The sequence below is a fragment of the Rana temporaria genome, chromosome 10 (genome assembly GCF_905171775.1).
Source record: "Rana temporaria chromosome 10, aRanTem1.1, whole genome shotgun sequence".
NCBI classification, from domain to species: domain Eukaryota; kingdom Metazoa; phylum Chordata; class Amphibia; order Anura; family Ranidae; genus Rana; species Rana temporaria.
Genome location: NC_053498.1, coordinates 70,249,697 through 70,262,134, shown reverse-complemented (window position 1 = coordinate 70,262,134; position 12,438 = coordinate 70,249,697). Strand labels below are relative to the sequence as shown.

The 12,438-nt window shown below is 47.8% G+C and overlaps 2 protein-coding genes across 2 annotated transcripts in view; one reads left to right on the top strand and one right to left on the bottom strand.

The window, feature by feature from the left end:
* On the bottom strand, positions 1-9,450 carry C10H11orf1 (chromosome 10 C11orf1 homolog). Its single transcript, XM_040325411.1, has 4 exons — positions 9,335-9,450; positions 7,025-7,229; positions 5,349-5,418; positions 1-184 (listed from the first exon to the last, which is right to left on the bottom strand). Exons 1-4 carry the CDS (start codon positions 9,418-9,420, stop codon positions 75-77), a joined length of 471 nt encoding a protein of 156 aa, XP_040181345.1. The 5' UTR covers positions 9,421-9,450; the 3' UTR covers positions 1-74.
* FDXACB1 (ferredoxin-fold anticodon binding domain containing 1) overlaps positions 9,386-12,438 on the top strand; it is a 24,338-nt gene continuing 21,285 nt past the window's right edge. Inside the window, exon 1 of the mRNA XM_040325409.1 lies at positions 9,386-9,467. The gene's annotated coding sequence lies outside the window, so the exon portion shown is untranslated. The remainder of the gene's footprint in view (positions 9,468-12,438) is intronic.

Genomic DNA, 12,438 nt, shown 5'->3' with positions numbered 1-12,438 from the left:
TTCTTTATTATGCATTTATTGCTCATGTGGGTTATTAAGTATAGTGCGTTGATCAGAAGTATTGGGTGATGGGTCTATGAGCTGCCATAGTCACTCATGTAGCATGACTTTTGAAGAGTTCTGTATTCTGGTGGACCCAGTTCAGGTTGATGTCCTGGAAACACATGGGGCTCTTTTTTGTAAACTGAAAAAGAATAACACAAAGTTTAATAATGTACTGTAGAAACAGAACATAATGCCTAAGTCAGAGTTTCATGTTGTCACTGTGCAAATCAGACTTTCCTGGTCCTTAATCCTGGGCTGGGGGGGAGGGGTATTTCACTGTAAAAGTTTAAAAGGCCCGTGGAGCCCTCTGATGTGGCCCGCGTCCTCCTGCTCTGGGGTGGAATAAAAAATAATAAAATACTGTTATTAAATGTAAGTTTATTACTAAAATCATAGGGTATATATGGGTATATTTGTTCTGCAGTGGTTACTGAGCTGCTTTCAAACTGATCCTGTGGGTTACCTGCACTGAGTCATAGACTTCTGGTACCTGCGAGTTTGGGGTGCTTTCTGAAAGTGCACCACACCTATAGGATATAATAGAAGTCTATGGCAAAGTGCAGCTAGCCTGCAGGAAAGCCACAGGTGAACTGTGCTGTACCCCTTGTGTGGTTAAACAACAGTGCATCAGTGTAAAAGCAGCCTTAGGCCCCCTTCACGCCGTCAGTCCGACCCAATCAAGCCATTCATTCACCTCTAAGGAGTAGAGTGGGCTCTATAGAGTAGAGTGGGCTGCCATCCACCTGTTCCACTCATTGTGGCCCGCGACCGGTTACCAAGTCGCTTAAGTGGATCTTCAAAAGGTTGGGCACCCCTGGTCTAGAGCAAGAGCTCTGCAAGTCTACAATTCAGCCACAGTGACCCCTGTGGTGGGATGACTATTGCACAACATAACTAAACCAGAACTTGCAGCAGACTTGCAAAGAAAGTTGATCTAGACTCATGCAATGCGGACTTGCTGCAATTGTGCAACAAACTTGTGAAGCCTGGCAAGTCTAGCAATAGCTCAGCAAGTCATTTTCAAACTTACAGCTCAATTGCTTGCTGTCTGGAAGCTGTCTCGGTCTCCCAGACTCTCTTTTGGTCCCCCAGACCTGTGTAGCTGTGCTGACTTTCTCAGTCCTTTGGACCAGAAATCCCCCACACAAGGGATGCAGTCTCTGACAGAAACAACCAGATCTACTTACAGGGCTCTGTCTTCAAACGCACAACAGCTTTGAGCTATGCTGAGATCTGACTTATAATGATCCTGCCCAGCTGTGCACTCACAGAGTGTAGGCATCTAGAAACCCTGACACAGGGCTGAAGACTCTATCCCACCCAAGACTCTTCAAAATCCTTCAAGCTTCAGGCCCCGACCGGAACTACCAATTCCAGAGAAAACGTAAGACACAATGGGCCAGATCCACAACGAGCGGCCGTAACTTAACTTTTCCTATTTAAGTTACACCGCCGCAAAATCTCTACCTAAGTGCCCGATCCACAAAGCACTTACCTAGAAATTTTCAGCGGTGTAACTTAAATCCGTCCGGCGCAAGGCGGGCCCAATCTAATGCGGCGAGTCCCATTTAAATTAGGCGCGCTCCCGCGCCGGACGTACTGCGCATGCTCCCGACGCGATTTTCCCGACGTGCTTTGCGCGAAGTTACGTTGCGCCGAGTTTTGTGAATCGCGCCGGGTAAAAAAAGTTGCGTCGGGAAAAAAAAGAGATGCGGCGGGAAGAAAAAAAAAATGTAAAAAATAATTTGACAGCGTCGCGGGAAAGAAGGGTATACTTTTACAAGGTGTACTAACTTTACACTTTGTAAAAGTAGCCCTATCTTTGCGTTTGCAAACTAACAACTTACGGAGACTTCACGAAGGGAAACCGCTTCGTGGATCTCCGTAAGTGCTAATTTGCATACCCGAAGCAGAATTTCGACGAGAAATGCCCCAGCGGCGGCCGCGGTACTGCACCCTAAGATCCGACAGTGTAAAACTATTACACCTGCCGGATCTTAGGAATATCTATGCGTAACTGATTCTATGAATCAGTCGCATAGATAGAAACAGGGATACGACGGCGTATCAGTAGATACGCCGGCGTATCCCTTTTGTGGATCTGGCCCAATCTGCTCACAAATTACCTGCTGGAGCTTCTCCAATTGGATCTTTGAGAGTCTTGTGTCTTCTATATACCAAGCTACTAAATGCTCATTGTGACAAGGCTTTACACTGTCACCCATGACAAATATTAGTCTAATTTCCACTGGCTCTGGTCCAGAGATAATCTCAGCTCTACTGTCCCATTTCCTACATAAAAATTCTCTAGAAAATATATCCTGCCCCATTCCACCCACGTCCCTAGAAGCACCTCCACCCTCTAGGTGAGAAGGTAAATACAAAAAAAAAATACAAAAATTCCCCAGTTGTGCAACAGGGAGGGGGGAGGTGGTTGATTCAGAGGCGAAAAGGTCATACCTTATGGATGAAGACCCGATTCAATCATTTTGTTGCTAGCCATGGAAGGATCAGTAATCATCATTGGTGACTCCAAAGATTAAAGTGTTTGTTACCCCCCCCAAAAAATGGATCCTGCTCCTTTAAAGCGTTATATGACACAGTGCTTGTCCTGTGTCATTTGGCCCCCTATAACATCTAGAAAACCTGGCTGATCCTTCCAGTTTCTCCCACCCCTCTGTAAACTGACCACGGTGTATCATGGCTACTGAAACCAGACACGGTGGTCAGTTTATGTGCCTTCGTCATCAGCAGCCTGCTATCTGCCCTCCTCTTTGCTCCTGTGTCCTCCTCCCCCCTCTGTCTGTGTGTGAGCCGCCCCTCCCCCTCCTGCTGCTCTCATAACAGTAACCTGTATACACCATCAGCACTGCCTCCTATTGCAGTGTCCCCCCTGAATGATTTAGAAATATAAATGCTGTAAATACCAAATTTTAAGAGCCAGATTGCAATCACATGACCAGCCAGCTCTCTCCTCCAGACTGACAGCAGAGGAATCTCAGCCCCGCCCGCTGCATCTCTCAGAGGAGGAAAGGAGAAAGCTGGCTAGTCATGTTAGGTTGATAAGGAGGATATCAGGTACCTGATGATGTCTTTGTTTGCCCCTCCCTTGCCGCTTTCCCAAAGCACTGAGATTACATTGGCTAAATGATGGAAAGAAACTGAGGGAGAAGGGAGATGCTGGAATGCTAGTCAGTACCAGTGTGCAAAGGTACGGTATATTTTGTGAAAATAAATTGCCTCCAATGTTGGGGGTCCTACGTGTATCAATTCTGCTGCATTAGTTTAGTTTTTTTTACACTTAAAGGGGTTGTAAAGGTAACCGTTTTTTTTACCTTAATGCATCCTATGCATCTGACAGCACCGCCCCCCCCCCCCCCCGAGCCCCCGTTTTACTTACCTCACTGTTCGAAAGTCCCGGGCGCGTGCTTGTCATCTTGTTCGGTTCCCAGCCTGGTCGTTGATTGGCTAGGCTGGGCGGATTGATAGCAGCGCAGCCATTGGCAGGCGCTGCTGTCAATCACAGCGGATGACGCGGCGCACCGGGGTTCGGGGCCGAGTGATACAGGCGGCGGCTATGGCCGCTGCTGTATCACAGGAGCGCGCTCGCAAAAGCTTTCCACCATGCGAGCTCGCTCGCATGAAGGTAGAAAGCTTTTGCGAGGAGGAGCCGTGACAGCCACGGATCCAGGTCACTCTGTGCAAAAACGAGCTGCACAGTGGAGGCAAGTTTAACATGTTTGTTATTTAAAAAAAAAAATTGTGCCTTTAGTGTTCCTTTAAGAATGGGATGCCTTCAGATGGCGCATCATTTTATAGGGTGCTGTGACTTAACAAAAGGTTGAGAAACACTGCTTTAGGCCGGGTTCACACTATTGTGAATTGGATGCAGTATCCCTGCATCCAATTCACAATAGCAGCTGGTTCACATATCTCAGATGCGGCTCCGGTGCAAATTTGCACAGGAGCCATGTGCGTCTTTTGGTCCATTTCAGGTCCGAATTCAGCACAAAATTTGGTCTGAAATCAGACCTGAAACGGTGAACCAGGACGCACAGACCCCCTGCTGGGAGCCGCATCGGCATCCAGTGTGAACCCGCCTCGGTGTATCTCATTGCCATCAGTTCTGACTTTCTTCTGTAAGATTCTTCATAATAAAAAAAAAAATCTAAACTTTTACAGAGGGACTAAGGACCTCCCCTAATGGCCACAACATGTGTGAAAACTAAGCAACTCAGGGACCTCAGTAATAGTGTGCCCATGATAAGAAACTGTTTAAGTGGTTTAAAGCGGGGTTCCGGGCGTACATTTTTTTTTGCACTCTTATATACATTATTATGAATATTCATTAAAACATATTAATAAAGCATGATCGGTACATAAACAGTTGCAAAAACGTACCTGATATAATCTCAGGGATCTTGTGGCTGTTTCCATCATAGCTGTGGGCAGGGCCGATCCACCCTATAGGCTCACTATGCAAGCCGCTTAGGGCCCCACAAAGCTGTGGAGGGTTACTAGAGGCCCCGCCTGGTGAGAAGTCATTTTTGGCCCCTCACCCCGCTTCTCAACTTGCTGGTTGCATGGGAGAAGAGGTAAGAAAACCCCCCCGCTTCCTCACTTTAATGTAAGATGTAATTTCCGACAGCAGAACACCCCCTACCCCCGCTTCTCAACTTTAATGTGACATGTCATTTTGCTTAGGGCCCCAAGGAGGTCAGGATCGGCACTGGCTGTGGGCATTATGAAGCCCAGTTAATGTTTCTTCCTGGATATCCCGAGAGAGGTGCATGCTGGGATTTTTAGGCAGTAGTGCCCAGAGACTCCTGGGAAATGAGTGTCATAATTTCCCAGGAGGCAATGGGGTCTTAGGACAGGAAGTTCTACCACCGTGGACTAGGAACTAGGCAGATTACGAAATCTGCCTAGTAACAGCTATATAGGAGTAAAAAAAAAAAAATAAGATTTTTTTTTTTTTTTTTTACATTAAAGGCAAGCTGTTCATAAAAAGTTTGTTTTTAGGGTGAAACTCCGCTTTAATTTTCTATCATCTATCACAAAATTAAATATCATGTTTGGCCCTTTAAAAGAAAATGGAAAAATGTAGCAGCTGCTATTGGTAAATTCTCCTTTTAAATATGTTAGTTGACAGAATGTCATGTTTAACTTCTCACTTTAATTTTGAATCACAAAGGATAAGACTATTCTCTAACTTTGCAGATCTGCATATTTGACTGGAGACAGTAGCTAAACATATAACAGAAAAGTTTGAAAAAGAATGCAGAAGGAGTGATTCATCTTACCGTGCTTCCCAGCTGAACCCCCTTTTCTGGCATATTCAGCAGAATGAGAGGTTTCATAATAGTGGGCGTACTGAAACGGTAAAATCAAAGTTATATTAATTCTACAATGTTACCATTCTTAGAATTACCATCTTTCAAATAATGTAACACAGAGGGACTTTTAGTCTTATTGAGAAAGGAACATACAGCTGTGAATGGAGGATCCCTGACCCCCCGTTGCGCTGGCAGGATGGTAAAAAAAAGTCCTGCAAGCCGCATCTTTGAGGAGCGGTAAATATACCTACAGCGCCCATGCCCATTGACCCTTTTTCGGGTTCTAGCGGGGGTTAAAACCGCACCGCTAGCGTCTGAAAAGCGTGTCAAAAACGACAGTAAAATGCCGCTAAAGATACTGGCGCTTTACCGCCAGCGCACCAAGCGCCTCAGTGTGAAAGTACCCTTATGAGTCATACACATGATCGGGCTTTTGCCCGACCAAACTCGAATCGGAAATTCCGACGGAATTCCATCGGAGGAAAAGAGAACATGTTCTCTCTGATGGAATTCCTCGGAATATCCGATGGAAAAATTTCAATGGGCTCACACACACAGTCGGAATTTCCGATGGAAAAAGTCAGTCAGACTTTTTCATCGGAAATTCTGATCGTGTGTACGAGGCATTAGAATGGAGAGGAGAGGAGTAGCTGATCACTTATCGCAGGGGGCAGCAAAGTCTAAAAAGGCCCGTGGAGCCCTCTGATGTGGCCCGCGACCTCCTGCTCTGGGATGGAATAAAATAGAATACTGTTATTAAATGTAAGTTTATTACTAAAATCACAGGCCCGGATTCACAAAGGAGTTATCTGGAGTATCTGGAGATACGCCGTCGTAACTCTGAGTGCGGGCCGTCGCAACTCGGCGCCTGACTCATAGAATCAGATATGCCTCACAGTTGCCTAGATACGAGTGGCGTAAGTCGTCGCTAGGTTGACGCTTCCCTATATTTCCACGTTGAATATGCTAATTAGCTAAATACGCCGATTCACGTACGTACGTACGTACGTACGTACGTACGTACGTACGTGCGCCCGGCGTATCAAGATACGTTGTTTACGTAAGACATACGCCGGCGTAAAGTTACCCCTCATAAAGCAGGGGTAAGTCATGTTAGGTATGGACGTCGGAAACGTATGAACAGTGCCGTATTTTACGTCGTTTGCGTAAGTCGTCCGTGAACGGGGATGTGCGTAGGTTACGTTCACGTCGACTAAGCATTGAGCGGGCGTAATTTACTTTCAAAATTCAACGTGATACTGAGCATGCGCGCGCATGCGCCGTTCGTTCGAAACGTCAATTACGTGGGAGGGTGCGAGCAGGAGAGTCAGGACGCCCACTAACACACCGCTCCTTTATCTATTTGCAACATAGAGAGCATCCTGACTCTCCTGCTCGCCCCCTCCCCCCTCAAGGGAGGGGGCGAGCATGACACTCCACACCAGGGAGAAAGCCTTGCATTACTGTGTGGAGTTACAGTAAATGTATGGTGCATGCAGTTACCTGGAGGCTTTTCTTTTTTTGCTATAAGGCTTAAGCCGTTTGACTTTTTACATGGAGAAAATACCAGTATGTTTTTTTTTTTGTTAAACCTTGGCAAAAGCTTGATCTACTTGGGCATATCAGTATTTCTTCATTCGTACCTGAGAAGGCAGTGGCTTCCTTTCTTCGAGTTTACGAAGGTCATAACGTTCCTGGTTCCAGTTTCCAAGCAATGTCTTGTTGGAGTAGGAATCCTCCTTAGTCGTGCACCTCCAGCCATATTGCTTGAGCTTCGCATCAGGTCCAATGTCCACCCATACCTCACCATGTCCATCAGCTTTTAGATCAGAACTAAAATAGGCCATTCTGTTATCATAAAATACCTTCATTAGATGATTACTCACCAAACTTTGGTATTGATGTTAGCTACAAACAATGGCACAGAAAGATCTGACATTTCAAGTACCAAAATACATGCCAATTGATAGGTCAATACAGAATTTAGGAGCCAGCCCTTCCAGTATTGCAGGGTATCAATCTAATTGAGAAAGCAAAGGTTTTTCATTTTTCTTGGGAAGGTGTACTGGGGTGGCAGGCTGGGGCAACAGCGGGGAGGGGTAGGTGTCTCAGGTTTGTTTGTCGCCCCCCCTTGACCGATAGAGCACCAGCTGTCACTGATACAGATATGTCATATAAATGCTCAAATAGGGGGTTTAAAAGGAAGGTGGGTTCTGTATGCTCCTAATCCATCATAAGTCATGGACCTGCAGCCTGCCCTTCCACCTCCCCAGCAGTAAGCCTGGTCATGCATATGTAGAAATGTTTGTAAGCTTTACTATATCTCTGATTTGAAGAGGAAAAAATCACATGCTTTTCACCTTGCTAGAAATTGTGCCAGTCTATTCTCTAGCACAGTCCCCTCCCTCCTTATAGGTCATAGCTCACTCCTCTTCTGGGAGTGTCTAATTGCTGTCTGTGCTGGCCCAGCAGCTGCAATCTGATAGGTGGCATTGATGAGCACTGATAGGAGGCATTGATGAGCACTAATAGGAGGCATTGATGAGCACTGATAGGCTGCACTGATTGGCGGCATTGATAAGCAATGATGGGCATCATCGATGAGCACTGATAGGCGGCATTGATGGGTACTGATAGGCGGCATTGATGACCACTGATAGGTGGCACTGATAGGCCGCATTGATGACCACTGATAGTTGGCATTGATGGACCGCATTGATGACCACTGATAGGTGGCACTGATAGGCCGCATTGATGAGCACTGATAGGTGGCACTGATAGGCCGCATTGATGAGCACTGATAGGTGGCATTGATGGGCACTAATAGGTGGCACTGATCATCAGAGCTCTGGTGATCAGTGCCCTGAATATCAGTGTAAACAATGTACTGACAGTGGGCTAGATTCACATAGATCAGCGGATCTTTAGATCCGCGTGACCTATGTGATTTACGATCCGCTGCTGCAAGTTTGAGAGGCAAGTGGGTAATTTACAAAACACTTACCTCCAAACTTGCGGCGGCGGATCGTAAATCCCCCGGCGGAATTCAAATTCCGCGGCTAGGGGGAGTGTACTATTTAAATCAGGCGCGTCCCCGTGCCGATTTAAATGCGCATGCGCCGTCCGCGATTTTTTCCGGCGTGCATTGCTCCCACTGACGTCGCTAGGACGTCAGTGGTTTCGGCGTGAGCGTAACTTGTGACGAGCGGCTTTGTGAATCGGCGTACGCAAACGACGTAAAAAAAAAAAAAAATCGACACGGGAACGACGGCCATACTTAACATTGGCTGCGCCTCATACAGGCAGGGGTAAGAATACGCCGGGAAAACCGCTACGTAAACGTCGTAACAACACTGCGTCGGGCCCGCGTACGTTCGTGAATTGGCGTATCTCGCTGATTTACATATTTCTCAATGTAAATCAGCGAGAACGCCCCCCGCGGCCATTTTTTAATTGCAGTTAAGATCCGACGGTGTAACACAGTTACACCTGTCGGATCTTAGGCATATCTATGCGTAACTGATTCTATGAATCAGTCGCATAGATACGACCAGCCTAAGTCAGAGATACAACGGCGTATCAGGAGATACACCGTCGTATCTCTATGTGAATCTGGCCCAGTATTGCCAGTTAACAGCTCTCCTTTCCTCTCACAGACCATCTCTTGTATCATGTCTAAGGATGTTGTGGATTTACGCACACGCCTGAGCCCATCCTTAATCATGTCCTCAGTCTCTGACTAAAATCTGTTGTGTGTCTGCTGTCTCTGAACATTCAGTATTAGGAGTGGCCCTTGGGTAATGTCAGGGGTCAAACTTGAGACCTACACTCCTAGAAAGTTGCCCACCACTGCACTAAAGGCTGACAGAAAACATGTGATATAAAATGACAGAGGGAGGGGTCACACCGTCATATTCTATAATCTGTATATTCTGCACCGTGTAAACACACACCTGATCCTTCCACAGCTCTTCAATTCATCACCGCGAGGGAAAGCTTCATTGCCGTTGCCTGGTAACAGGGTCTCGTCTGACGTCATTAATATGCGCCGGTTAGGAAGTGACACATGGATGTTATCGGGAGAGGGTAATGTTTCCTCTCGGGGGGTCGTGTAAGGGAGGGCTGGGGTGTCAGGATGTACATAGTCACTATGGGTTATCAGGGGTTCTCTGGCTCTGGGGGCCACATACATATCGTGCCTAATAATACCGACCGAAATCGGCTGAGAGTTCATCACTGAGCTCCAATCTGCCGCTGTTCTATGAATGGAGGATTCCCCTCATCACATGTAATACCGACCACCCTGTACAGTGCGGGGACACCCGAGGAGGACGTGTCATCATCAAATCTACATAGGATGCCAGTCTGTGCAGCACAGGACACATAGATCAATGTGACCCTTTACTTACATTTAACCGGCCCTTGGGGTACTATTCGGGCACTATATTCCTCCCACTGACACCAAAGATGGGGCACTATTCATTCCACTGACACCAATGATGGGGCACTATTCTTCCCACTGACACCAATGATGGGGCACTATTCCTCCCACTGACACCAATGATGAGGCACTATTCATTCCACTGACACCAATGATGGGGCACTATTCCATCCACTGACACCAATGATGGGGCACTATTCTTCCCACTGACACCAATGATGGGGCACTATTCTTCCCACTGACACCAATGATGGGGCACTATTCTTCCCACTGACACCAATGATGGGGCACTATTCATTCCACTGACACCAATGATGGGGCACTATTCCTCCCGCTGACACCAATGATGGGGCACTATTCCTCCCGCTGACACCAATGATGGGGCACTATTCCTCCCACTGACACCAATGATGGGGCACTATTCCATCCACTGACACCAATGATGGGGCACTATTCCATCCACTGACACCAATGATGGGGCACTATTGCACTCGCTGACACCAATGATGGGGCACTATTCCTTTCACTGAGACCAGTGATGGGACATTATTCCACCCACTGACACCAATGATGGGGCACTATTCCTCCCACTGACACCAATGATGGGGCACTATTCCTCCCACTGACACCAATGATGGGACACTATTCCACCCACTGACACCAATGATGGGGCACTATTCCTCCCACTGACACCAATGATGGGGCACTATTCCTTTCACTGAGACCAGTGATGGGACACTATTCCACCCACTGACACCAATGATGGGGCACTATTCCTCCCACTGACACCAATGATGGGGCACTATTCCTCCCACTGACACCAATGATGGGACACTATTCCACCCACTGACACCAATGATGGGGCACTATTCCTCCCACTGACACCAATGATGGGGCACTATTCCTTTCACTGAGACCAGTGATGGGACACTATTCCACCCACTGACACCAATGATGGGGCACTATTCCTCCCACTGACACCAATGATGGGGCACTATTCCTCCCACTGACACCAATGATGGGACACTATTCCACCCACTGACACCAATGATGGGTCACTATTCCTCCCGCTGACACCAGTGATGGGACACTATTCCATCCACTGACACCAATGATGGGGCACTATTCCTCTCACTAACACCAATGATGGGGCACTATTCTTCCCACTGACACCAATGATGGGGCACTATTCCTCCCACTGACACCAATGATGGGGCACTATTCTTCCCACTGACACCAATGATGGGGCACTATTCATTCCACTGACACAAATGATGGGGCACTATTCCTCCCGCTGACACCAATGATGGGGCACTATTCCTCCCACTGACACCAATGATGGGGCACTATTCCATCCACTGACACCAATGATGGGGCACTATTCCATCCACTGACACCAATGATGGGGCACTATTGCACTCGCTGACACCAATGATGGGGCACTATTCCTTTCACTGAGACCAATGATGGGGCACTATTCCTCCCACTGACACCAGTGATGGGACACTATTCCTCCCGCTGACACCAATGATGGGGCACTATTCCTCCCACTGACACCAATGATGGGGCACTATTCCATCCACTGACACCAATGATGGGGCACTATTGCACTCGCTGACACCAATGATGGGGCACTATTCCTCCCACTGACACCAATGATGGGGCACTATTCTTCCCACTGACACCAATGATGGGGCACTATTCTTCCCGCTGACACCAATGATGGGGCACTATTCCTTCCACTGACACCAATGACGGGGCTCTAATCCTCCCACTGACACCAATGCTGGGGCTCTAATCTTCCTACTGACACCAATGATGGGGCACTATTCCTTCCACTGACACCAAAGATGGGACACTATTCCTCCTACTGACACCAATGATGGGGCACTATTCCTCCTACTGACACCAATGATGGGGCACTATTCCTCCCGTTGATGGCAATGATGGGGCAGTATTCCTCCCACTGACACCAATGATGGGGCACTATTCCTCCCACTGACACCAATGATGGGGCACTATTCCTTCCACTGACACCAGTGATCTCCCCTGCTGTGCTGTTGTATTCTGACAGGGATGCCCCCCCCCCCCACCAGAACACTTTGATCAGTGCTCTCCGCCATTGTTGGAGAGCAGTGATCGGAAGTTGGTTGGCTGCTGTTTTCCAGCATGCTCATCAGAAATCGCCCGGGATTAATAGTCCAGTGCTGGGGGTTAATAGTGTGTTTGCTGAGACCAGTGCTGGGGGTTAATAGTGCGTCTGCTGAGACCAGTGCTGGGGGTTAATAGTGCGTCCGCTGAGACCAGTGCTGGGGGTTAATAGTGCGTCTGCTGAGACCAGTGCTGGGGGTTAATAGTGTGTCCGCTGAGACCAGTGCTGGGGGTTAATAGTGCGTCCGCTGAGACCAGTGCTGGGGGTTAATAGTGTGTCCGCTGAGACCAGTGCTGGGGGTTAATAGTGCGTCCGCTGAGACCAGTGCTGGGGGTTAATAGTGCGTCCGCTGAGACCAGTGCTGGGGGTTAATAGTGCTTGCGCTGAGACCAGTGCTGGGGGTTAATAGTGCGTCTGCTGAGACCAGTGCTGGGGGTTAATAGTGCTTGCGCTGAGACCAGTGC